The sequence below is a fragment of the Arvicanthis niloticus genome, chromosome 10 (genome assembly GCF_011762505.2).
Source record: "Arvicanthis niloticus isolate mArvNil1 chromosome 10, mArvNil1.pat.X, whole genome shotgun sequence".
In the NCBI taxonomy this organism is placed as follows: domain Eukaryota; kingdom Metazoa; phylum Chordata; class Mammalia; order Rodentia; family Muridae; genus Arvicanthis; species Arvicanthis niloticus.
This window is the reverse complement of record NC_047667.1, coordinates 50504960-50531600: the sequence shown is the minus strand read 5'-3', so window position 1 is coordinate 50531600 and position 26641 is coordinate 50504960. Positions and strand designations below refer to the sequence as shown.

General features: G+C 36.5%; 1 protein-coding gene across 3 annotated transcripts in view; it reads right to left on the bottom strand.

Annotated features, from left to right (window-relative positions):
• The window catches only part of Kifap3 (kinesin associated protein 3), a 123738-nt gene that overhangs the window by 52496 nt on the left and 44601 nt on the right, over positions 1-26641 (bottom strand). For all 3 annotated transcript variants that reach the window (XM_034513065.2, XM_034513064.2, XM_076941499.1), the window contains exons 11-16: positions 18838-18938; positions 11850-11958; positions 10426-10538; positions 3555-3720; positions 2877-3002; positions 387-485 (exon numbers count right to left, since the gene is read on the bottom strand). In XM_034513065.2, the coding sequence (XP_034368956.1) occupies positions 387-485; positions 2877-3002; positions 3555-3720; positions 10426-10538; positions 11850-11958; positions 18838-18938 (714 nt within the window). The remainder of the gene's footprint in view (positions 1-386; positions 486-2876; positions 3003-3554; positions 3721-10425; positions 10539-11849; positions 11959-18837; positions 18939-26641) is intronic.

Here is a 26641-nt window from a genome sequence, read left to right as displayed (position 1 = left end):
GTGGTGGAGATCCCAGGAATGCTACAGGTACATGTCTTACATACATACATACATACATACATACATACAACTCCCATATGCAGCCTAACTGTCATTTTCTAGGCTATTCTTAGTGTACATAAGTTTTGTCTATGGTCCATTATGAGTTTTATATTGGTGGCATTCTGGCATTCACAAAGGTTCTGATTCTGAAGTACTACAGACTTCAGATGTTCTTTTAATCCCATGTTAATTCCAGCTAATTCCCATAGAAAAGAGCTAGTGCTCTAACTTCATTTTAGTGTTTGCAGTTTTCTACAGTATTTCAACACATGAAAGAAAACACCAAGAATGAATGTTTCTGCATTGTAAATTGCCGTTGTGTATTTTAAACATTGAAAGGATACGTGTTTCCTTGATTATGACATCTCTTGTGGCCTGATGGAAAACCATCTGGTAGAAGACATAAATTATCTGACACACAAATTCATCATCTTCTTGTTGAGCTGAAAGGAAAGAGATGCGTACATGACAGAATTGTCTATTCACACACTGAGCTGAAAGCACTGGAAACAGCGGAGTGATGGTAACAGGTGAACAAATAACAGCATGTGATTTAGCCACCTTCATTCACATGGAAAACCATTTTTAAAAATAACACCGTCTAAAGTCCTATGCCGTTATTAGACATTGGACTATTGGGGTTGAATATGGCTCAGTGGTAAAGCACTCAGCTAGTATGCATGACAACCTAGGTTAGAGCACAGGAAAAGAAAGTGGATTAATCTATAAAGATATTTTGTTGAATAATATTCACAAGGATTATCTTTACATATATTGGCATAAAAGAGGTATTTTAGCTTCAATCCAATTTTTATAACAAAATGCTATCATAATGGCTAACTATAGATATATTTTATGCTAATAATTGTGACTAGTAATACTTAATATTATAAACTTGTAATTTAATGTAATTACTTATAGAAAACTAATTGAAATGTGATTTATTGATATAGTTTTTGCTACCAACTCTTAACAACAGGTCAATGATATGTTATAAACATATTTCCCAGTTAACATAGAGCCTAACTAGTCATGTGAACTAAACTGTGGGACTTGAAGTTTAACCTGCCTTAAATGACTTCCACCACTGATTTCCTAAACTACCCAGGCTATTCTTTTCTGAGTTTCCTCTAAGAGGTTTTAAACATTGAAAATATATGTAATTATATTTTTCCCTATATAGTTCTTAAAACAATTATACACATATCACCTGGGGGTAAGCTCACATTAGAGAGTAAACACAGTAAAACTCTGAGCCAGCTGTTAACTCACTTTAAATATTCTGGCTCCCTCAGTCAAACTACAACACAACACTCCAGGACTTGGGCCATCTCCTATCTCTGCCCACGTCCTGCAGCATCATAAGGTCATCATCTTCTGCCCACTACACTGCCTTCATTTTCACCAACCTGCAACTACCTAGTTTCTCTTAATTATATCCTGAAAATTTCTGGCTGTAAGAAGGGTACATGAAAGTAAATACATACCTACTACACCTCTGAGATGGAATACTTTAAAATATGACTATATTGTTAGATGGTCTTTTAAAAATATCAAATTACGAAGCAAATTTTAAAAATCTCAAACAAGAAAATATTCAAAAGACTTACACACGTAATCATTTTATTGGCCATGCCTGACTTAAATGCCCAATAACTACAAACTAGAGTTCAATTTCATTAACTATGGAGAAATTTAAATTAACACCACAAGGAGATACTGGTAGGAAGGCTGCAATTAATGGACTCCCCGCGCCCAGAGAGTTGGTGACAAAGAGCAGTTTTACCTGACTTGCTCTGGTGACTGGCCTGAAAACTAGCACAACTGCACTGGGAAACAGATCAGTACTATTTCCGAAACACAATGCCAGCTCTGTGACTCAGCACTTCTACTTTTAGGTACACATCTAATGCAAATAACACCTATGCTAATGACCAAAGGAAAGGTTTTAAACACATTATTTATAATAATAACCATTCCCAATGCCCCATAACACAAAACCCATTAATGGTACAAAAGATAGGAATATATTTATAATACAATACCATATATAATGATGAAAAAGAGCAAGTCTATATGTAACATAGACAGAGCTCATAAATACATAATAGGATAAGATCTGCCAGAATTCACTTACACAGTTAAAACCCAAGCAAAGCCAACTTATCAGTGATATAATTCAATACCAAAATTATGTTTTCTCTGATATGGATCCTAGATTGAACTCTTGTGTGTAACATGCACCACAAATGGAAGCCAGGAGTATTGTACACACATACTGCTGTAGCTAATTCAACTTAAATTGAAAATACAGGTTCTTACTCCCGACAACCACATTTCAAGTGGTCAGTGGTAACAATGGCAGATATATGATATTTACTTTCCTGGCAAGTTCACAGGAAGATAGCCTGTACATCTACAAGAGAATATGATGTTTAGAATCAGTTCTCAAGTTAACATCCTTACCTAGAAGTGAAGGTATAAGAAGCAAGGATTGCACACTAGAGAAGACATAACTCAAGCCAAGATAAAGCTAAACAGAAAGAACTGACTCAGTGCTGCTCAGAGTTTGGTTAAAGGAGGGAGGAGCACAGGGAGTCAGTCCAGGCCTGCTTCATTCACAGCAACACTCCTAACAGCAGCCTCAAGTTCTTTCAGATTATTCTATCCAATCCAACTCACCAGCTTATGTTAGTTTATTTTTTCTAACTACTTAATTTAGTTAATCCTATGATTAATGGAAAACAAATATCACATAACTGCAGACTGTATTTTATATCTTAAAACTATAAAAGAAAATATCCTGTATGCTTTGGCATGAAAACTAGAGTTACCATTCAGCAGTTCGATGAGTGCTGGGATGATCCCAGATTTAGCTAGCAGTGCAGCACAAGAGTCATCCATAGACACTGTTCCAATCATTATAACTACTTCTAAGACGAGGTCATCTTCTGCTGCACCTGGCAAAATCAAGGCATGGAAGGTTGAAGTTGAAGTGCCCTGAGCAAAACCATTTGTTCTGTTGAACATGAGTGCACAGAAAAAAACAGTGAAAGATGCCCAATCCATCTCTATGGATCTACGAATATTTGACATGCTTATAAATGTTTTTTTTTCTTTTCCATTTTTTTTTTTATCCATGACAGCCTACTGAACTGGCGAGACAATAGAAAGGTGTAAATATATATTTGAAAATACAACTGAAAGATAATGAAAGCAGACAATAAAAGACTCTCATCAATGTTTCAAAGAACCTTATGTTTGTGCTTCCACATCTGTAAGTATACATGGGGGGGCACTTGTTAATAAAAATACAGTAAAAATAGAAAAATAAACAGGACAGGGAAACAATGTTTAGAAATAACTGTTAGGACAAATAAGAATTTACAGAAAATAGGGGGCTTGCAAATAGTCCTTCTCAAAACAAAGCTGACAGTGGACTCCCGCAACGGTGTACTAGCAGCTCTATCCAAAACCTAGAGCTTATGCAGAGCTCTACAGTGAACACAGACCTGGCTTTAGTTTATCTTTGAGGAATGGAACCAGCTTGTACTCCTTCAGAACCAGTTCCCAGTCTAGATCTGGGATTGTCAGATTTGCCAGTGTTCCCAAACACTCGATTACGAATTCCTCCTCTTCATCACTGGAGATCTGGGCTGCAAGGTCCCCAACGTAATCCTGAGGACAGAAGAATTTCAATGGAGTTAGAATCTAGGAGAGGAACCAAACTGATAACCCACTGTAAACAGAAAAAAAAAAAAAAAAAAGAAAAGAAAAGAAAGAAAAGCAAACCAGAGACATAGTTCTCCATGTAATTGAGTTAACTTGCTAAGGTCTGATGATCAGCTCCAGGGAGTATTTCCTTCCTTCTTTCCTTCCTTTCTCTTTTCTTTTCTTTCTTTTCTTTCCTTCCTTCCTTCCTTTCTCTCTCTCTCTCTCTCTCTCTCTCTCTCTCTCTCTCTCTCTCTCCTTCCCCTTTCTTTTCCCATTTCCCTTTTCCCCTTACCCCTTCTTTCCGTTCCCCCTTTTTCCCCTTCCCCCCTTTCCCTTCCTTTCCCCCTTCTTCCTCCTTTTTCCCCTTCCCCCTTTCCCTTCCCCTTCCTTTTCTCCTTCATTCCTTTCTTCCATCCATCCATCCATCCATCCATCCATCCATCCATCCATCCATCTATCATGTTGAAATAAGTATAGTGGTAATTATGTACAAAGGTGCATAGATAAAGAAAGAGGGGCTACTTTCTCCTCTGTGGTGAAGCTGTAGATCCCAGATTCAGGATTCAGGAAGACTTGCTCTCAAGTCATAGCTCCATCATGTACTGGCTGTGAACCTTAAGGATATTCCAATTTCTGAAAACAGGCTGCTGCCTTTTAAGAAAATAACTTAAAAGGACACACAATGGAACAATCATCTATACAGTAGTTACTTTACACATATTAGCTATTATTGTTATTACTTGAAAATAAATCTAGTAATTTAATTTCTATTCTTCTTTCATATATTACATCCTGACTGCAGTTTTCTCTTCCTCCCTTCCTTTTACCTCTCCTCCCCACTTCTCTCCCCTTAGAAAAGAGCAGGCCTCCCAGGGACATCAAAAAAACACAGTATAACAAGCTACAATAAGACCAGGCACATAGTATCACATCAAAGCTGGGCAAGGCAGCTCAGTAGGAAGAAAGGGGTTCCAAGAGTAGGCAAGAGATGTAGGGACAGCCCCTACTTCAATGTTAGGAGTCCCACAAGAACAGCAAGTTACTCAACCATAACATAAATGCAGAGGACCTATGTTAGACCCCCTATAGAATCCCTGATCTCTGTAAGTCCCCAGAGTCCCAGTCAGTTGATTCTGTGGGTCATGTTCTCCTGGTCTGTTCCTGACTCCTCTGGCTCCTCCAATTCCTCCATCCCCATTCTTGGCAGGACTCCCCGAGTTCAACCTAGTGTTTGAATGTGGTTCATCTGCTCTACTCAGTTGCTGGATGAAGTCTCTCTGGTCTCTTAATAATGATCCTGCTAGGCTGCCATCTTAGCACACTCTGCAGGCAGGACAAATTGTAGTTTGAAGTTTTTGTGGCTGGGTTGGTGTCCCAATCCCTTCACTTGAGGCCTTGCCTAGTTAAGACAGATGGCTGATTCAGGCTGTGTCCCCTATTACTAGAGTCTTGGCTAGGATTACTCTAGTAGAGTCCATGGAGTTCCAATTGCATTGGGTTTTCACCCCGCCCTCTAGATGCCCCCCAATTCCAGTCTTTTCTCCCAGTATTTTCTTCCTCCCTCCCTATGAATCTGATCTCTCCTGTTCCTAACTCCACCTGTCTCAGTCCACTTGCAAAATCTATTCTATTTTCCTCAGAAGATCCTTGTGTCCTCTCTTTAGGGTCTCCTTGTTACTTAGCCTCTTCTGGTTGGATTGTTGCATGATTGTCTTTTACTTGACAGCTAATACCCACTTAGAAGTGAGTACATACTATGTTTCTCCTTTTGCCTCTGGATTACTTCACTCAGGATGATATTTTCTAGTTCCATCCATTTGCCTGCATATTTCATGATGAACTTGCTTTTAATAGCTGAGTAGTATTCCGTTATACAAATGTACCACATTTTCTGTATCCATTCCTATGTTGAGGGACATCTAGGTTGTTTCAAGTTCCTGTCTATTATGAATAAAGCTTCTATGAACATAGTTGAGCAAGTGGTCTTGTGATAGGATGGAGTATCCTTTGGGTATATGCCTAGGAGTGGGATAGCTCTGTCTTGAGGTACATCTATTTCCAATTTTCTGATAAACCACCATATTGACTTCTAAAGCACTTGGATGAGTTTGCACTCCCACTAGCAGTGGAGGAGTGTTCCCTTTGTGCCACATCCTTGCCAGTATGAGCTGTCACTTGAGTTTGGTCTTAACCATTCTGATTAGTGTCAGATAAAATCTTAAAGTTGTTTTAATTTGCATTTCCCAGATGGCTATGGATGTTGAACATTTCTTTAAGTGTGTCTAGGCCATTAGAGATTACTCTGTCAAGAATTGTTTAGGCATTGTACCAAGTTTTTAAATTAGATTACTTAGTTTGTTAATATCTAGTTTCTTGAATTCTCTATATATTTTGAATATTAGCCCTCTGTCAGATGTGGGCTTGGGGAAGATTTTTTTCCCCATTCAGTGGGCTGTGGTATCCTTTGCTTTACAGAAGCCATTCAGTATCTGAGGTCTAATTTATTAATTGTTGATCTTAGTGCCTGAGCTTTGGTGTTTCTGTTCAGGAAATTGTCTGCTGTGCCAATTTGTTCAAGACTATTTTCCACATTTTCTTCTATCAGGTTCAGTGTATCTGGTTTTATGTTGGGGTCTTTGATATACTTTGATATACTTGAGTTTTGTATGGAGTAATAGATATGGATCTATTTGTATTCATCTACATGCAGACATCCAGTTAGACCAGCACCATTGGTTGAAGATGCTTTTTTTTTTCCCCATTGTGTATTTCTGGCCTCTTTATCAAGAATCAGGTGTGCATAGGTGTGAGGATTTATATTTGGGTCTTTAACTTGACTCCATTTAACAATGTGGCTGTTTTTATGCCAATACCATGTAGTTTTTATTATTACAGTTCTGCAGTACAGCTTTAGATCAGGGACGGTGATACCCCAAGAAGTTCTTTCATTGTATATGGTGTATATGGTTGTTTTAGCTATCCTGGGGTTTTTGTTTTTCCATATGGAGTTCAGTATTGTTCTTTCAAGGTCTGTGAAGAATTGTGTTGGAATTTTGATGGGGATTGTGTTAAATCTGTAGATTGCTATTGGGAGAATGGCCATTTTTACTATGCTAATACTACTGATCCATGAACATGAGAGATCTTTCTACCTTCTGATATCTTCTCTAATTTCCTTTTTCCCTGGAGAGAGTTATCCCAAGATGTTTAATATTATTCATGGCTATTGTAAAGGATGTTGTTTTTCTAACTTCCTTCTCAGTCCATTTGTAGTTTGTATAAAGGAGGGCTATTAATTTTCTTTTTTCGTTTTATTGTATCTAGCTACTTTGCTGAAGGTGTTTATCAGCTGTAGGAGTCCTCTGGTGGAATTTTTTGGGGGTCACTTATGTATACTATCATATTATCTGCAAATAACAATAGTTTATCTTCTTCCTTTATATTTGTATCCCCTAATCTCCCTTTAATTGTTTTATTGTTTTAGCTAGAACTTGAAGTACTATATTAAATAGATATATCTTAACAGGATAGCCTTGTCTGGTTCTTGATTTTAGTGAAATTGCTTTGAGTTTCTCTTCATTTAATTTGATGTTGACTATCAGCTTGCTGTAAATTGCCTTTATTATATTTAGGCATGCCCTGTGTATTTCTGATCTCTCCAAGACTCTTCGCCAGGAAGGGATGTTGGATTCTGTCAAAGGCCTTTTCTGCATCTAATGAGATAATCATGCAAATTTTTTGTTGTTTCAGTTTGTTTATGTGGTGGATTATATTGACAGATTTTTGTATGTTGAGTCATCCCTGCATCTCTGTGATGAAGCCAACTTGATCATGGTGGGTCATCTTTTTGATGTGTGTCTGATTTGTGAGTATTCTATTGATTATTTCTGCATCAATGTTCATGAGAGAGAGAGAGAGAGAGTGGTATGTAATTCTCTTTCTTGTTGCATCTTGGTGTGATTTGGGTACCAGAGTGACTGTGGCCTCATAAAGTAAGTGGTGCCTATTGAGAAAACTGTCTACTGCTCTTGGATCCAATTTTGTGAAATACAGGTTTTGAAGTGTGACCTATGGATTCTTTGGATTTCCTTGGTGTCTGTTGTTCTATCCCTCTTTTCATTTGTGATTTTGCTAACTTGGATGTTCTCTCTCTTTTCATGAGTTTGGATTAGGGTTTGTCACTCTTGTTGATATTTCAGCCCTAAGTTTGATTATTTCCTGTTGCCTAATCCTCTTGCATGTATGTGTTTGTTTCTTTTCATTATAGAGCTTTCAGGTATGCTGTTAAGTTGCTAGTGTAATATCTCTCCAATTTCTTTATGAAAGGGCTTAGTGCTATGAACTTTCCTCTTATCATTGCTTCTATTGTTTCTAATATTTTTTGATTAGGCTGTGCATTCATTTCATTGAATTCTAGGATATCTGGGCTGGAAGTTATACTTCAAGTCAGAGAGAATTTATTTAATAACAAGTCTATGACTAATATACTCAACAAATATGACTAATAAACTCAACAAATACCTGCTAACTGTGAATAACATTGTTACTGGGCAGAAATGTTTGGGAAAATATAAAACCTGTTTTCAGAGTGCTTTTAGTCAGTTACTAACTGATAGTATCTGGTGGCTCTCTTATGGTTATATGGCAAGCAGAAGAAGATGAAGTCAAGATAGTCATGTTTTCAACCTTTGCAACTGGATAAGCTATTCAGCTGAATAAGAAGATCTGATCATAAGCCTGGGACATGGGAATGAGGATATGTTGTTTAGGTTCCCACTGTTGAAGATATGGAATTCATACGAGCTAGTGGGTATTCCCTGACAGGCAGATACATTAAACAGGTTTTCAGACGAGCAAACAGATAATAAAATGACCTTCATTCTGGGAAGCAGCACGTAAGCAATAGTTGGAGCAAGTGCTCAAAATGGGAAGAAAAGTAGCCTGGCCATTTTACAAGTCAAGAGAAGTGAATTTCAAGGTAGCAGATTGGGCTGGAGCATCCAGAAGGCAGTATAGATACTAATAATCTCTGGAGGACTAATTTTTCTGTTCTTGCTTTCTGACACTTATAATGCTGGGCCTCACATTTACTTAGAACAGTGGTGAATTTTCTGGCTGTGCATTATAATCACTTGTGGAGCTTATGAAAATAGCATGCTCAGTTGATTCCCTTCTGTATCAAGTAAATTAAAGGCTTACTGATACAGACCAATAGAAAACTATTTTGTTTGAATAAGACATAGCTGGGCACAGGCCTGTCTGGGCTTTCTACGTCTGGGTAACTGGATCTTAAATTACCTCAGAAATCCTGGATCTCATAATTTCACATTGCAGTGGGGATAAATGACCAGAAACCATCTTACCAATTTCAGCAGTATGCCAAGTATAGAGTAACTTCTTACTGTAGTTTAAAGTGTATTTTTCTGAAAAAAATATGAGTCAAATTCCCTATTTTGGGCCAGTTCATGATCAGAGAATTTAAGCACTAGGGTTATCTGAATTACTTCCTTTGTCTTCTCTTTGTTTGTTTCATCTTTTTGAAGTATTTACAAATTGATGATGTGAGTTCTACAAGAGGCACATGAATACAGCCTTAACTCTGGAATGAATTTTAAGTAGAATAATCATGACAGCTAATTTATTTCAGCACTCACTTGGTATCAGGAGTTTCTCAACACTTCATTACTATTATGGTCCTGAGAAAAGAGCTCTTTCTGTATTTCCTGCGTGAGACAGTGAGACTCAAGGTGTTAAACGACCTGCCCAAGCATCTGTGTCAGAGCTCGGGTTCTTTATTGTTAAGCTCTTTAGTTTTGTCCTTCAGAACTCAGGGGAACAAAGGGTGGTACAGATAACAGGAACCACATCCTTGGTAATGCAGCAGTGCCTGCCATGTTGGGCTTTTGCTCTACACGTCCATCAAGAGCAGAGAATAGCAAATCATGAGTACTTTCTGAAACTTTTAGGAATTTTCGTTTGTTTTTGTCCTGTATTCTCATTTTTTACATTGTATGTGTGTGTGTGTGTGTGTGTGTGTTTGTGCGTGCACACGCGTGTGCATGCTATGGAGAAGTATGATAAAAGTTGAAGACAACTTGCAGGAGAAAATGCATCAAATTAATGCAAAATATTAATATGAAAATGTGTGCGTGCACATGCATGCAGATGCCTGCAACTTAAGGAAATCAGTTTTTTACACCACATGGATCTTGGGATTGAACTTAGGTTGTTAGAAGGTTATCTAATTATGTTAAGTCACTGTTAATTAGTTCAAATTAATGGGCTTTGTTGTAACACCATCACACACATACATAAAATTCTGATCATATTCACAACCCTCAGACCTTGCCCCTTTGCTTCTTTTCTCTTCCTAATAGGCTCTTCGAAGGGGTCTTTCTTCTTGCAAGTACTGTGGAGTGAGGTAAGCCTGGTAGACACAGACACCACAAGATCTCTCTATGGGAACCCAGCTCTGACTCTTCTCCTTTACTTAACTTACATTTGTCAGTGCTGCAGAGCTAAGTGCATGATGATTCTCACAAGACAAGAGGTGTTTGGGTCTCCAGGAAACATTTAAAGAGAGTCCAGTAAGTTGTCTCCCCAAATGCAGCAACTTAAAGCTATGGTCTCAGGTCTGTTTTAACAGATAGAAGGCTGGAAGCTACTCACAATGAACAAATTCTTAGTGGGCCCATCATGCTGGGAGATGTTTCTGATCATCTTCATCAGCAGTGGGTCCTTGAGCTTCAGAGCTCTTTTCATGAGCATTTTCAGCCCATTTCCTAAAACAGAAAAGCAGGAAGTTACACTAAGCTTAAACAGCATGTTATTTGTGGTGCATCTAGTATACTGCAGAGTCTTTAAGGATACAATTTGAATCAGACAAACATGTGCTGTGTAACCCAAACCACACACCATATAAACAACACATAGAATATTCTTTTTGTTCCAGAAGCTCCCCTTGGGCCCTACCTGTCAATCTTATTTTCCCCAACAACTATTTTTCCTTTCCCCTTTCTTTTTCTACTTCTACTATTTATCTTTTCAGACATCCATGAGCTTTATGACCTAGCTTCAAGACAGGTTTAAACAGAATGTGTTTTCTTGGTTTGGATTATGCTCCACAAAAAATAAAAAAAGACTCTTTTGAGAAACATTACACTTCCAAGAATTTATTTTAAGACTACAAAGCTAGAAATAAAGAGTTAAAAGACAGGATAATTTCCTTAGCACCACTTATGCTTGAAGAGACATGCAACAAGTTAACTACACAAAGAATAAACAGACCATGACAAAATCATAGCCCAATTATGCTTTTATTTTTAAATAAATCTATTTTAAAAATGTTTGCTAATATTATTATTATTATTATTGTGTGTGTGTGCACATGATGCTTGTGTGTCTGGACATGCCATGGCATGCATGCAGAGGTCAGAGAACAATTATGAATAGTCAGATCTCTCCCTTTATTTGGTTTTGGGAGAATGAACTTAGGTCACAAGGCTTGTAGGGCAAGCTCCTTTATTCACCAAGCAATCTTGCTAACCTACTTTTTAATAAAAGTATTTTATCATTTGGAATGATATTCAAAATATTAGTTTTAGAAGACCATTTTATAAGGCACAGAGAGAAGAAACATTTTATTAATAATTTTATAGAAACATTTATATAAATATTTATTATATCTATTTCTGATTGGTCAGAATAATGATTTAAGATTTTTTTATTTGCTCATCTGTATTTTTCATAATGAACATGTGGTCCTCAAATAGGTTAAAACTGTCTAGTAGGCACAAAAAATGCTAAGTTATTTTTTTTCAGGATCCTAAAGAAACAATAACTTTGTATTCTTATATTTCATTACTTTTATAATAACTGTAAGCCTATTTGTGTATAAAATATTACCAAGGAAAAAAATATTTACCAGAAAAGGGCACCCTATTAGACTCAAAGGAATTATAAACATACTAAAGAAAGTACTTAAGAGAATTTATATTTACATTGTATTCTTTCTTACTTCTATTATTTATTTCTTATTGTATGGCCATTTATCATTTGCTAAAATGGCTAACCATGAAGCTGTGTGCACTGACCTTCACAGATGAGCTGGACATTTCTCTTGTTAGCAGCAAGATTAATGCAGAAAGAAATCAGCTCCAAGTCAATTCGTTCATCTGAACATTCAAAGAGCATCTTCATCAGCTAGCAAGAGACATAGGCTGCATTTTAATCAAAAGACCAAAACAAAGCCCAGAAGCAGAATGTACTAAGAATTCTCTTTAATTATATTCTGGAAATAAGGTAATCTCTATAACAGACTCAAAGGCTTTAGCTGCAAAATGAGCAAATGGGTAGTGAATAGTTAAATGGCAAGTATTAAATACAAATTTCCAAAAAGAGTGGAAAATTCTAGGAAATATCAAATACCACTTCAACACTTTTAAGGAATTAAAAATACTGCCTGGAAGCTGAACAGTCCAAGTCAAGAAAATAGCTCAATCAAAGGTAACAGATCAGCAGAGAACACAGTTGCTCTGAAGAACTGTTGGAAGTCAGGCAGGGCTGAAGAAATGAAAGGCCAAGAAAGTAAAGCCAGACCCTATAGGGCCTGTAATACCTAAGGCCTCTGGGCTTTATCCTAAGGACACACAGAAGTTACTAAACGTCTCTGAGGAGGAAATGTGTCAGAAAAAAAGGATGTCAGGACAAACAATCTTTTGTGATGTACAGAGATCACATTTTATTTAAAATTACACAGAAATATTACACAAAAATAAAATAAGTAGAAAACCATGTAAACAGAGGAAAAGTCCGACTAAGACGATAACTACCCAAGCTAGCTATGCTGTGTAATTGGGACAGAAATAAAAGGAGTAAATGCAGATATATTTATGGGAGAGAATCAAGGTAGGACCTAATAACTGAACTGAAGATGACTACTGGGATCTCGCACTGAGAATGACAGGGATGCTGCTGCCAACATCTAGTAAGAAGATTGGAAGCTAAAAAGGGAAACTTTTGGTTTGATGTGCTGGAGTTTAAGCTGCCAGTGAGACTGTAGTAAGAACAGATATTCAGTAGGAAGCTGTAGTAAAGGCCTCAGCATATGTCTTCATTGGACGTATAATGTTAGACATTGTCATGTATGGAGGATTTCTGAAATTGCAGACTAGACACCGAAACGTGCTCACAGACATAAAACGAAAAAGTGATTCAGATAGGGATGAAGAGAGGGCTTGAACAGTAACAAAGAGAAGTCAAGAAAGAAAAGGTAAGGTATATATGCCAGTAGCTATTTATTTATTTATCTATCTATTATGTGTCTATTCATGTGTTTCTGTGGTCATGTGTGGATGCATGAGGAGGCACGATGCTGTGCTTGAGGACCCTTCTTCAGGTGCTGTGTATCCTGCTGTGTGAGACAGAGTCTCCTGCTGGAGCCTGGATGTCACTCACCACTTGGCTGAGGAGCAGCCCAGGCCTCCCTACCCATGTACCATCACCTCCACCTTTTCCTTTTTAAAATACAGGTTCTAGGAATCAAAGCTGGGACTTCATGATTGTGTAGCAGACATTTTTATTAACTAAGCTATCTCCCCAGCTCTAAGCCAACAGCCATAATTTAGATTTGTTATGATACACTGTCCATAAAACAGGAGAAGTGAGCAAATTTGTACCATTCAGAAAACATTCTTCTATTATGGGGAAATCAACAAGTTAAATTAGTGCATATTAAGTAAAGATTTTTTGGTAAATTAAAGTTGCTTATAACAGGTAAAATAAGACAAAAATATATATATTATAACATACAAAATACTCTTACGATGTATAACCTAAACGTTTTCATGTTATATTTTAGAATAATACGTTTTAGAACTATACACTTTCATTAAACAGATTTATTATTTTTAAATATTTTTAAAAATTTTTGAGATTATAATTGCATTATTTCTTTCATTTCTATTTTCCCTCTAATCCCTTCCATGTATTTTCCCCTAAACATTCTCTTTCAAATTCATAGCTTCTTTTTTAAAATTATTGTTTTGTATAGATCAAACTAAGTTTTATTTTGAAACCCATTCTGCAAACTAAGGTTTTAATTACTGTCCATGTTAGCTTGAGATATATCCAACAAGGTCAAAATCAGTAATTTTGATTCTTAGCAAAAAATAGTTTGAAAACAAAGTTAAGAACACTATTTAATTCTAATTATCATGCACAATTCTACTAACATGGCAGTCATGATCTATGTGCAGGACCTGTCTAGCAATTGAACCACTGACATGTGTCATGTCCTCCCTGGAGGGAGGGAGGGCAGGTCACAAACCACAAATGTGTCACTAATGAGTCTCTCAGTAGAAGATTATTAACACTTAGTTATGTTATACTATAAAAAGACTCTACACAAAAAATAAAATGATCTTAATTTACTTGTTATATATATAACGGATTTTCTGTCAACCAATTAAAAATAAATAAATTAGCAAAAAATGTGGGTAATTATTCATTGATTAACATAACTGTTTCATACTATAATTCAAAATGGGTTACTATTATCTTTAAAACTTTTATAATGAAAATCTATTCCACTGAAGTAATGCTTTAAGAAGGCAAACTATATATTGTAACAAATTAGCCTTTGAAGTATAAAAATTACCTCTGAAAAATGATGTTACGGGTGACATGTTTATAATCTATGGATTAAAAAAATAATTCCCTTGCTAAATCTCTTGTAGAAAGAATCAGGTTTTTAAAAGAATGTATGGTTTGAAAACTTTATTACCTCATTCCCAAAACTGAGAGAAAATTTAAGAATGAGTGAAATGTTTCCTAATAGAAAATCATTGTTTCATCATAATAAAAACACTTCCATTTAAAACACTCAAATTTAAAGCCAGCTCATTCAAATTCCAAGAGCCTTCCTGCAGTTGTCTTAAATTTGATTGCTACCCATGGTACTTCAAACACAAAGGTAATTACTGACAACTAGGAAATATTAAAACTAGATTTGTTCTGTTTTAACTGTCTGTTTTCATCTTTTACTAATCTAACAGGAAAGCACTGAAAGGTCTTCAGCCTCTGCAATGAAGAAGCAATAGTGTTCAATCAGACAAGTCCCATATTGAGTATCAGATACCAAAGACCCAAGACTGAAATCACTGTGTCTAGACTCTCTGGCACCTGACTTCACTTATTTACCAGTGACCAGAGGCCAACCCCCACAGCTCTCTGTATTCTCATACACCTCTACCACCCCACCCCCCCTACCCAAACATCTTTGAATGATTATGCCAGAACTGTGAATGCCGCAGGAATCTCTTCTGACTGGCTACTCCCTGGCTCTCCTGTTTGAAGTGATGCTCTGGTTTCTGAACTCAGCAGATAATGGCAGCAAGAGCAAAGAGGGCTGTCAGAAAGGACGTTTACCAGCATTCAGCTAAAAAGAAGCATGTAGATCAAAGTAGGGCCAAACAGGACAACTGTGGTGGAAAACATGTGGACCACTCTGAGGACTCCTGCATGCTGTTCTAGGGCAAAATATTAAATAACACCATGACATCACTACCTAACCATGTGCTTTGATTGGCCATTCTATTACCAATAAATACTTTTATAAGCATCTGGATGGAATTTGCACCTATTTAAACAAAACATGCAGCTCAGAGGTCTAAATAACAATGAACTGTTAATGTGTACTTTTAACTATTATTAGACTACAACCATTAACTCCTGGTTATCCAAATGTGCTTACCTGAAACAATCCACCCACTGAGCCCATTAAAATCATAAAAAATGATGACCTGAACTCAGATTGTGAAGAATAATGACAAATAGGGGAAGAAAATGAGAACACACTGAATAATTACAGGCAATAAAGTACAAAGAAAGCGAAGTGATGCAATATTGGGTGAGATTATGAGGAATGCTGCACGCAAGCTCGCTTACTCTGGACATTTAATATTTTCAGGAAGTGAATGCTAATCCAACTACAGGGTTATCCTTAAAACACTGATACTGCACTGTGAATGAGTAGGCATAAGAAAGACGTTTTACTAAAAGTTATACTTCTATTTATTTGCAGTCTAGACAGCATGTGTGTGTGTGTACACGTGCGTGTGCATTGTGTGATCTTATGTAATTAAGAATATAATCATACTAAACAGTCTCTCTGATCACTAAATAGGCAGGAATCACTGCTGTGCCATTACATTTTTGTCTTCAAAGTTACTTAGTCTCTGAAAAATTCAGGTGTAGTACTTGAAGATCTTTAATCTTTAAATAAAAATGAATATCAATAATTCAAAAAGAACAAACCTCACATTGCCCTGCAGGAAGATCTTTAATCTTTAAATAAAAATGAATATCAATAATTCAAAAAGAACAAACCTCACATTGCCCTGCAGACACTGTCACCATGACAGGGCTTTCTTTAGTGCACAGGTCAGCTGGTGTGCTGTCATGAGTAAGCCTCCAGTCCCACTAGAACCATAAACGCTGCTCTGACAGGAGGACATTTTCAATTTCTGAAGAAAATATTCTAATTTTGCATTTTTATTTGCCTTCCATTATCCTTTTATTTTGCAATGAACAGTGGGTGGCAACAACAGAATGCTAGATTTTCCCTAAGTAGGTCAAAACTGGACACTGAAGTAAAGGTTATAGGCTAAATGGTACTCAGAAATAAACATATTCTACAGTATCACTTGGTTTTATTAAAATATTACCTCATCCTAAACATTTTCAAGATATTTACAATATAATTTGACATGTATAATCTCACAATCCTCTAAAAATCAAATTTTCAGAAAGATAAAAAACTAAGAGAACAAATAAAATAAATACCATAAAACCCATAAATTGTCAAAGCTTAAATTGGTTTTGGAAGATTTGGCTCATGAAATACACATGATAAATGTTTTAAAATTCCATCATAAACACGTGTGATATCAGAACACTCTCTGCCAAGTAAACACAGAGGAAATCTATTTTTCAAAAGGATGAGACTTTGTATACACTAAATTTTAAGTTGTAATCACAACCATGTCTAAAAATCAGTCTAAACAGCTTTTTTTTTTTAGCCATTTACAGTTCCTTTTTATATCTGAGAACATACATTCTACAAGAGTAGGATAACTCCAAATTCAACATCAATGTAATACGTTTTCTATCTCTTCCTCATTTATTTATTTCTCTTTTAATGTTATTGTTTTCAAAAATCTAAATCTGGGTAAAAAGTCATTCTTTGAGAGAATACATTTTTTGGGGGGCTGCTTTCTTACTAATATCCTGTAGTCAATGAAGCTCAGATCCGGCAAAGTGAAACTTCTGAGACCCTCGGAGGCGGCTGCAGTGTATCACCTGTAACCTTGCTTGGACACAGTTACTGTACACATGCTGGACAGTTTGCTTACACCGGATGGGCTATCAGCTCATACAGGTCACACTGTGAAGACATGCTCTGTTGACAAGATGACTACGGCTTCTTTGAAGGACACCTATCTGCTACAAACATTCAATGAGTTTACTCTCTAACACAGAGTCTAAGAAACAGTCCTTTGAAATAGCATCAATTTTAAATGCATGTAAAGAAAAGATTAAAATTCTGGAAAAGCAAATTTAATTCTGACTCATTAATTCAGAATGAACAAAGGACATAGATTAGAGATAGTGAAAAAGTGTCCTGGAGTCGTGGCTCAGTGGTTAAGAAATAGTGGAAAAGAAATTTGCGCTGCTTTTATTGAGAAACAAGGAGTGGTGCATTAGAAATTACTGTAGTAATTAACTGACGTTAAAGAAAACTCAAAGAAGTGGATAAGCACTCACGATGGCAAAGATGTAGACAAGCATTCATGACCAATTTTATCATGCTACCTTCATGTGCTTACATATGTTGATGCTCTATGTGATAACCTGGAAAAAAATCTAAGCACATAATTTAACAGAAGTTAACTGTGGCTATTAAGCACAATTATTCAACTATTAGAGACAGTTTGTGGAGCAAATTCAACTACATGAGTACACATATGATCCATTAAGTAAATCAAGACATATATGAAGATATATGTGATATAACCTAATACATAATTATTTTCATAATGCATAAAGGGGTGAAGTGATAGCTCAGCAGTTAAAAGCACAGGCTTCTCGTTCAGACATCCTGTATTTGATTCCCAGCACTTCAATGATGGCTTACAACTACCCGTAATTCTAGTTTCAAGGAATCGGACACCTTCTGGCCTCTGTGGGCACTGTATACATGCACAACACAGACAGTCATACACATAAAAATAAAAAACAAATACAAAAAATGCAGAAGGGTACCAAGGTGTTAACTATCACTGGAATATGGCTGATGACTCTGTATTTGTGGTTGTGACAGGCATCAAGCACGTTAGGCAAAGCACATCTAGTCACTACACTATATGTCCAGCCCTACTTCTGTACTTCAGGTTTTTTTTTTTTTTAAATAAAAATTGTATTATTAGTATTAAGAAGTAGTTTGAAGAATAGAAGATCTAAGAAATAAGAATGAAAGTACTGATCTTTTAAGAGAGATTTAGTATTTTATTTTTTAAACTAGGTCTTTGAGGATTCTGCACAACATGTTTTGATCACATTCATCCACTTCCTCCAACTCTTCCGAGATCACACTCCCATCCCTACCCTCTTTGCTTTCACCCAATTGGATTTTCACAGGTCTAACTGTGGTGCTAATGTATTCTGCTGTGTGGACTCCCAGGGGCAGTATTATTAAAGAAAACCAACTTGCTCCTAGCAGCCATTGCTAAGAGTTCCGTGGCCAGGAACAGGACTTCATCTCTACCTTCCTCTCCATAGTTATGCTGGTCTGGCTGCAGACAGCACAAGGCTTGCGTATGCTGTCATAACTATGAGTTCATAGATATAGGTGCCATGCTGTGTCTGGAAGACTCTATCAATCTACCCATCCACTGCTTATGACTATTACAGTCTTCTTACATATGATCCTGTCTTCCACAGTGATCCCTGAGTCCTGAGGAGAGATATCTAATTTAGAGGTGAGCATATTACTCAAATGGTTTTCTCACTTCAGCCTCTTACCTGTGGTATGCAGTCAGTATATGCAAACATTGACTTAAAGCGGTCATCCATGCTTATATGGTAAAGCACACACATTGCGATTTGTTTGTAGTTTTCATTGCCTGGGAACAAAATAAACAAATCATAGAGATAATGATAGATCACACACACACACACACACACACACACACACACACACACACAGTGCTCAAGCTTGTAAAGTTATATACTTTTAAACTGCTAAATCAAATATTTATATAACCTTAATCAGGAAAACATGTCGAGCTCACTATTTTAAACCTGAACTTTGAATCACTCTTATATTAACTATGAAGCTTTAAGACAGATGTCCACTTGATATATTTTTGGGGAGAATAATTTAATTCCTAAAAATTTATTGTCCTCAGTAACCTAGAATGAAGCAGATTGGATCATTGACCTCCCCTCTCTTAGAACTGCATCAAAATATAAATTAATACAGTTGATTTGCAGTGGTTATATATATAATATCATAAACAAGCATATTTGAGTTCTAAGCAATGAAACCTGGAACATCACTGAATTGCTGAAACAAGGAGAATGGCATCAGGAACATAAGAAATAAAACATCACCAGAATCTACTACAAGCCAAAAATTCTTTGTAGTCTGGGGATTGTCCCAAGAGTCCTGAGGTAATACTGCTCTAGGCTAGAGATTGTCCCTGGAGTTCTGAGGTAATACTGCTTTAGCCTAGAGATTGTCCTGGAGTTCTGAGGTAACATTGCTCTAGGCTAGAGACTGTCCCTGGAGTTCTGAGGTAATACTGCTCTAGGCTAGAGACTGTCCCTGGAGTTCTGAGGTAATATTGCTCTAGGCTAGAGACTGTCCCTGGAGTTCTGAGGTAATATTGCTCTAGGCTAGAGATTGTCCCTGGAGTTCGGAGGTAATATTGCTCTAGGCTAGAGACTGTCCCTGGAATTCTGAGGTAATTTTGCTCTAGGCTAGGGATTTCACTCAGTGTAGAGGGCTTGACAGCATGTGTACAGCATAAGTAAGTGCTTCAGTTTGATCCCAAGATTAGTATGTACAACAAGGTAATTAATTAATAATAGTGACTAACAGTAACTACATACTGAGCATCTACCATGCAAAGGAGCCATACATTAGATACAGCACAGCACCAAATCTTCAGAAAAATCATCAAATAGATCTTACATCCTTCAAATGAGGAATCTCAAGCTTAGAGAAAGTAGGTACTTGTCATATAGCTTTGGAAAAGCTGGGCAGAAATTTATGCACAGGCCTGTCTGCTCTCAAAATCTCTTCCCAGTTAGAGCGGTCTTACACATTCTTATATACGGAGGAACATTTTGCTACATAAGATATTATTATCAGGTATCAAGAACTTTAAAGATTATTAGATGATAAAGTACATTTTCATGCAAAATTATTTTAAATTGGGACAACATTATCTTTTAAAATCGGTTAATTTTGGCAGTTCTGACAAGGTCATGTATAATTCCAGCTATTCCAAGGTGTGGCAGGAAGATCTCAAATTCAATGTCTGGCCTATGTCGGGAGTTCAAGGCCAGCCTGGCAATTTAGTAAGAATCTGTCCCAATGTAAACAAACAAACTAAAAGATAAGACTGGAAGTTTGGCTTCTTGTTCAAGTGCTTGCTGAGCATGTGTACAAACCCTAGGCCAATTTCTAGTTCTGCTTAGCCATACTGTTTATATCAGCAATGAAAAGCATTCCTCTGGATAAAACAAAACAGATTAATACATACTATATGTTACACATATGAAAAGACAAGTAAATATTTTTTACAGTAAATAAAATTATGGATTAATAATTCAATTATTTACAGTAGGATATATGTGGGAAAAGTATTCTATATAGGAAATAATATTTATTTTTTCTTTATAATATTATAACAAGTCAAAATCTGACTTGAGGAGAGAGTATAGTTTGTATTATTTGTTTGTTGTTGCTGTTGTTTTGAGATAGTCTCTTTTTGTAGCCCTGGATGTCCTGGAACTCACTATGTAGCCGGCTGGCCGTAAGCTCACAGAGATCCATCTGCTTCTACCTCCTAGTGCTGGGGTTAAAGGCGTGCCACTACAATAGGTCAGTCTGATTTATTTTAAGGTGAGTTTCAGGTGTCTTACTTGAAAATGAGAAAAGCTGAAGGAGACCTTGAGAGAGAAGTGGTATATGCAGATCATCATCTTAAATATAAAGGAAGAGTAATAACAGAGTAAGTAATCTTAAGATGGAGGCCAGTAAGCCAGCAGCTGTATAAAACATGTATTTATTATATCTATTATTTGAGGACATGAATTTTATTTGGAGCAAAGTATGGTGTAAAATATGTGACACTCTAAAAATAAAGTAGGTGTTCCTGATGCCAACATTTTGAGATCAGAGCAATCTACAATTCACAGATTTTAATAATCATAGTTTTTATTTTGACATTTAATCATGTTTACCTGCCACAAAAACATGTTTACATAGATTTTATGGTATATGTATGGAAAGGAAAAGTGTTTTCAATTTTATTTTCTAAGAAGGCAGGTATCTTTATATTTGGTTAGACTATACTTGTCCAATATCTCCCTTCCCCACAGGGACCAAGACACTACACCACCTTGGGTCTTGGAGAGTCTCATACTCTAAAGGTCACCATCTTCTTGTTCTTCTAGTTATTCTCTACAGGAATCATGGGCTGGATGGTATGATTTTCTCATCAGGATTCATGAGCCGTAAACCCCACCTAACCCACTACACTACAATACTATGCATGGCTGGCCTTCTAAACAAGCACTCCTTTAAGAGTTATTTATAGCAACTTTCCCTAATGGCATCCCAAGAAAAATGAGGCTGCCAGCCATTGGTATGTGGGCATTGGTAAGGGCTCTGTGCATTTTGAGCAGAGCAGTGGACAGATGGACTATTTTGAGAAATACGTCTTAATAACGGACATGAACTAGTCAAATCTGTTCAAGCAATAAGAGCAGGGTTGAAAAAACAGCCCACTCATTATGATTCCTTCGGTATTTATGGCAATAAGCATGAATCACAATGAACTCACTGGCTATTAAATGCAGAGGTCTAAGCACTTTGATAGGATTTCCACAGGACTTCACCGTTAACTAGCTGGGTTAGTATTCGAATGTGTTACTGAATTATCTTAGCATTTGTGCAGCCGTTCTCCCCAAAATTGGTCATTCCCAGCTGAGGGCAGTTAATACCTGAACAAACTGGTCATTAACTCCAATAACTGATTTTGTGGGAATTATTGCACTTATAAAGTACATTCAAGAATTTATATGAAGTATTGCCCCCTTTCCTTTTTAGAAAACTTTACAGCTGTAGTTCAGCTGGAGCAGCTGACGCAGGAAGAAAATCCATTTTCTAAGCTGCTCTAATACTCAGTTTTCTGCCAAGCAAGAGGCAAAGCACATGCTGATCAGTTCTGAGTTTTAAAATGTCCTCATTTCTTTCATCTCTGAAGAGATCAGGAAAAACGTCACTCAGCCACTATTTTTGTAAGACACTGGAGATTTTCCATTTACAGATCACTCAAACAGAAATGTGAATTTTGAACATTAGAATATAAAATCAAATTTCTCCCCGTTACATTCCCAGTTCAACCCTGGAGCACAGTGAAAACCCACAAGATGAGCCACATTCTTAGCCCGACTCTCCTTCCTGTCTACACCCCATGTCCTCTTAAAGTAGACACTCCAAGCAAAGAACAAAAAGAAAAGCACACCTCTACTAGGACAGCGCAGCACTGAGGTGAAACATTGCCCTGAGAACGCTCTATGGATACAGCACGCTGCAACTATCATGTCTTAAGTCTAACACAGCACTAGAGCTCTTGATGCCGATTAATAATATAATAATATAATAGGAAGAATATGCTACAGGCTAGACCAACCTCTCAAAACATATCTGCAGTAATTATTAAATACAAATATCTTCTATATCAAACTGTACTAAAATAAATTTAAGATTATTATTGAAAATTATTTTTCTAGTGGCAGGGATTGAAACTAGAGCCTTAGGCCTGCTTGATAAGCACGTAACCAATGAGCTGTGTCTTCAGTCCTGGAACATCCTTAATAGGTACTTCCATATAATTTTATGCTTAGTTTATTACAGCAAATATATATGAATTGCTATTAAGTAGGTTACAATGGAATTTGGACACACCAATTTTTAAGACTGCAATTTTACTGGGTGGTCTTTGTTTTATAATAGACTTACTGACAGCAGCTACATGAGGAACTGAATTGATCAAGACAACAATTCTAAAGCAAGAGTTAAGTGGGAAAACCGAAAGCATCTACAGGTTTTATGGTCAGCACAAACCAAGTTGACCATATCAAGATGAGAAATAAAATTGGTAAATGTACCATTATGCTAAACATTAAGCTAATTTACAATAATTATTCCAAGGACTCTAATATTAAAAAAGTACTCTAATCTTAAAAACAGACAAATTTTTCATTCTTTTAAATATGTTGAACTGGTTATTTTCAACCTGTCTTCAATTAGTTTATTACCTTGTTTGTAATTTTTTAATATGTTCAGAGAATACTGTAGCAACTTGTTTGTAATAAACCTTAGTATCTGGCCAACTTCAGATACAAATGATAAAGACCAAAATAAATCCCTTAACAAGAACCGCTTTCTAGCTCAGTGAAATAGTTCTATTTCAGAGTTGAAACAATCCACTTAATGTGCCAAATTTCACCATGTAACATGGAGACACCCCAGGCAATATTCACACACACAGTATTGGAACCAGCTGGTGATAGAAGAATCTTAGGGGGGAAAAAGGCTCCTTGATTTAATTGGGAAAACAGGAGGAAGCATAAATTTTACTGCCATTAATAACTTTAAGCATCTTGATATGGTTGTACCTCAGCCTGACGGAGACATGTGCTTTCTGTTAAACTGTTTGCCACATCTGACCCTATTGTTTGCTCACTTGATCAGGTAAGAAAGTGTAGGTTTATTTACAGGATAAATGGAGCCTATTCAAATTAAACAATGCAGTCGTCTATGAGAAGTGGCCTTTTGAAGCAGATGTGTGAAATTTCCTAATAGTTTGGTAATAACCAGGCAAAACCAACCCTTTTTAAAAGAATGAACTTATTTTCCTAAAGAAAAATATCATAAGAGCAAACTAATTTCAAATAACTGGATGGGAAAGCATTAATCCGACCATTTCTAGTCTTTAATAAACAAATCTAAAAAGCCTACTTCCAAAGCACTTTTGCTCTTTTACAAAGTAGATACATTTTATTCATTTATTTATGATGTTGTTGGTAAACTGAAAATTAAAGACATACATACACACAAACATTCTATAAATTTAACTTGGTAGGAGAACTTCAAAGATGGTTGGAATATAACTTTGTCAGCTTTTTTAGGGCTTTATGCCAGAATGGTCATAAGAAATAATCTTTAATATATATATATGGTCAAAGTTTACAGTACAACAATACCTTCTGGTGATTTCCAACAATAAGTGAAATCAGATTTGTCTAAACCAAAAAACCCCAAACACTGATCACTTAATTCTTGAGCTGGATGAACCCCCTACCTGCTGATGAAATCTTTCTACAGCACAATAAAATGACCCGAAACACAGACTGCCTGAATGCACTATAGGCAAAGGTAAACCACCTCAAAGCCAGGTCTGGGTCTGCTCACAGAGCGAGAACCAGTGTCAGTTAGGAAGCCCTGGAAGTACCATGTCTGCCAGTGAAAACTATGTCCTAACAGCACTCTCACTGAGATCATACAACAGGTTCAGTGTAAGCTTTGGAACCTAGAGAGCCCAATAAGGTTAGCTCATGTGCAGGCCAACCAAAGAAATGATGACCTGGCTACACACTTTAAGCTGCAAAACTAAGATTTGTGCAGATAGAAGTTTTTGATTCAAGGTTTAAATTATGGAGAAAAAAAAAGAGAGAGAGAGGCAAAACAGTCACTTTCTCTGGGTGCAATGGCATATCCTGTGATCTAACACTTAGAGGTCTGAGGCTAGGCTAGCCTATGCAGAAAGTAAGATCACATCTTTAAAAAGAAGAAAAAAGTAAGAAAAAGAAAATACAAATGTATGTAAAGTTATATACAAAAAAGTTTCATGCAAATAGTATTGAAAGCCACACCTGAATTAGTGAGAATGTGGCTCTAAAGGTTAATTTTTTAAGTTAATTTACATATAAGTTCATAAATTGTATATTAAAATGCTTAATATATGCTAATCTCAAATGATGTAAAATATAAATCCAATTCTCCAATTTTAAGACAAACATTCTAATTTTTGCTTATAAATGAATTAAATAGTTACCCTAGGGCATTAATTACTGTGACTTCTAAATATTTATTTTGTATATTTATTTTTAACTGTATGTATCTGTGTCTATGGGGTTGTGTGCACAAGAGCACAGGCTCCTAGAGACAGAGGCGTCAGGTCTCCTGGAGGTGGGTTACAGGCATTTGTCAGTCACCTGACATGGGCATTAGAAATGGAACTTAGGTTCTTTGCAAGAGCAGTATGTACTCAACCACTGAGCCATCTCTCCAGCCCCACTTTTGCAGACATTTATTTTACCAAGTCTGGAATAACCCTCTTATTTTATGTATTTGAGTAGTGCTCTTAAACTACCTATGGGGGTGGGGGGAAGACTGTGTTTTTATTTCCCTCCCAATGTGTTAAGGACCAATACTTTAGTAAAGTATAATAAAAATAAATGTTTTAAAAAAAGGATACAAAAATAAATATAAAATAGTTAATATATTCAGGATACCATTTTTCTTTGGAGAAACTTCTGTATATGTACTTTCAATTTCTGAGCTTATTCATTAAACACTACTACTAACAGATCAAACCAAGCACTGTTCAGTAGACCATACTTGGACTATGACTCCTGTCCTTATACAATACATTAATGGAAGTTTTAGTGAAAGGCCGAGTGAACGTGGAACAGACCTTCCCAGCCGTGTGTCCTCCCCTCCATCTATCCACTTAACCACACATCAGATACTGACAGCCTACAAAGCACCTGACCATGTTCTAGGCCCCAGGAACACAGAAGTGAGGAATGGTGATAAAACTATTTTCATGAAGCTTACAGTGCTTGAGAACTGATGGGCAGTGGTGGGAGTCACAGCTTGGTGGTGCAGCAAGACAAAACAAGATAATCATATAAAATATATGACAACTACAAAGTATAGGGAAAAACAAAGTCGGAGTAAAGTGACATCAAGATCCAAGGTTTAAAAGTGTTATTAAAATTAAGCAGACACTGAAGTAGGAAGGAGACAAGAGACTAGGCCACACAAATTAGTAGGAAGTGATATTTCAGGCAAAAGGAAAGAGAACCATGAAGAAGAGTGTTTCCTGTTGAGTTCAGCCCAGGAAGTCATTGTGGCCTCTGCAGGAGGGAGGGAGAAAACAGAGGTGCCCAGCACATGCATTTCTAGAGGGCATAGCAAAGGCTCTGACTTGGAGATGTGTAAAGTTACTGGAGGGTTTTGCTTAAAATTTGTGTTTAATCTCCTTTTTTTTTTTTTTTTGGTTGTTTTTTTTTTTTATGTTCTTTTTTTTTAATTGGATATTTTATTTACATTTCAGATGCCACCCTCTTTCCCCATTTCCCCTCCCTAGAAACCCCTATCCCACGCCCCCTTTTCCTTTTTGCTTTTATACAATTTTTTTAAAATGTTAATCAAAGACTTTATAAGTTTGGTAATGCTCAATCAGAAGTGTAACCCAATACCCAACCTAGATATATCAACTATCTTTGACTGGTGGAGACA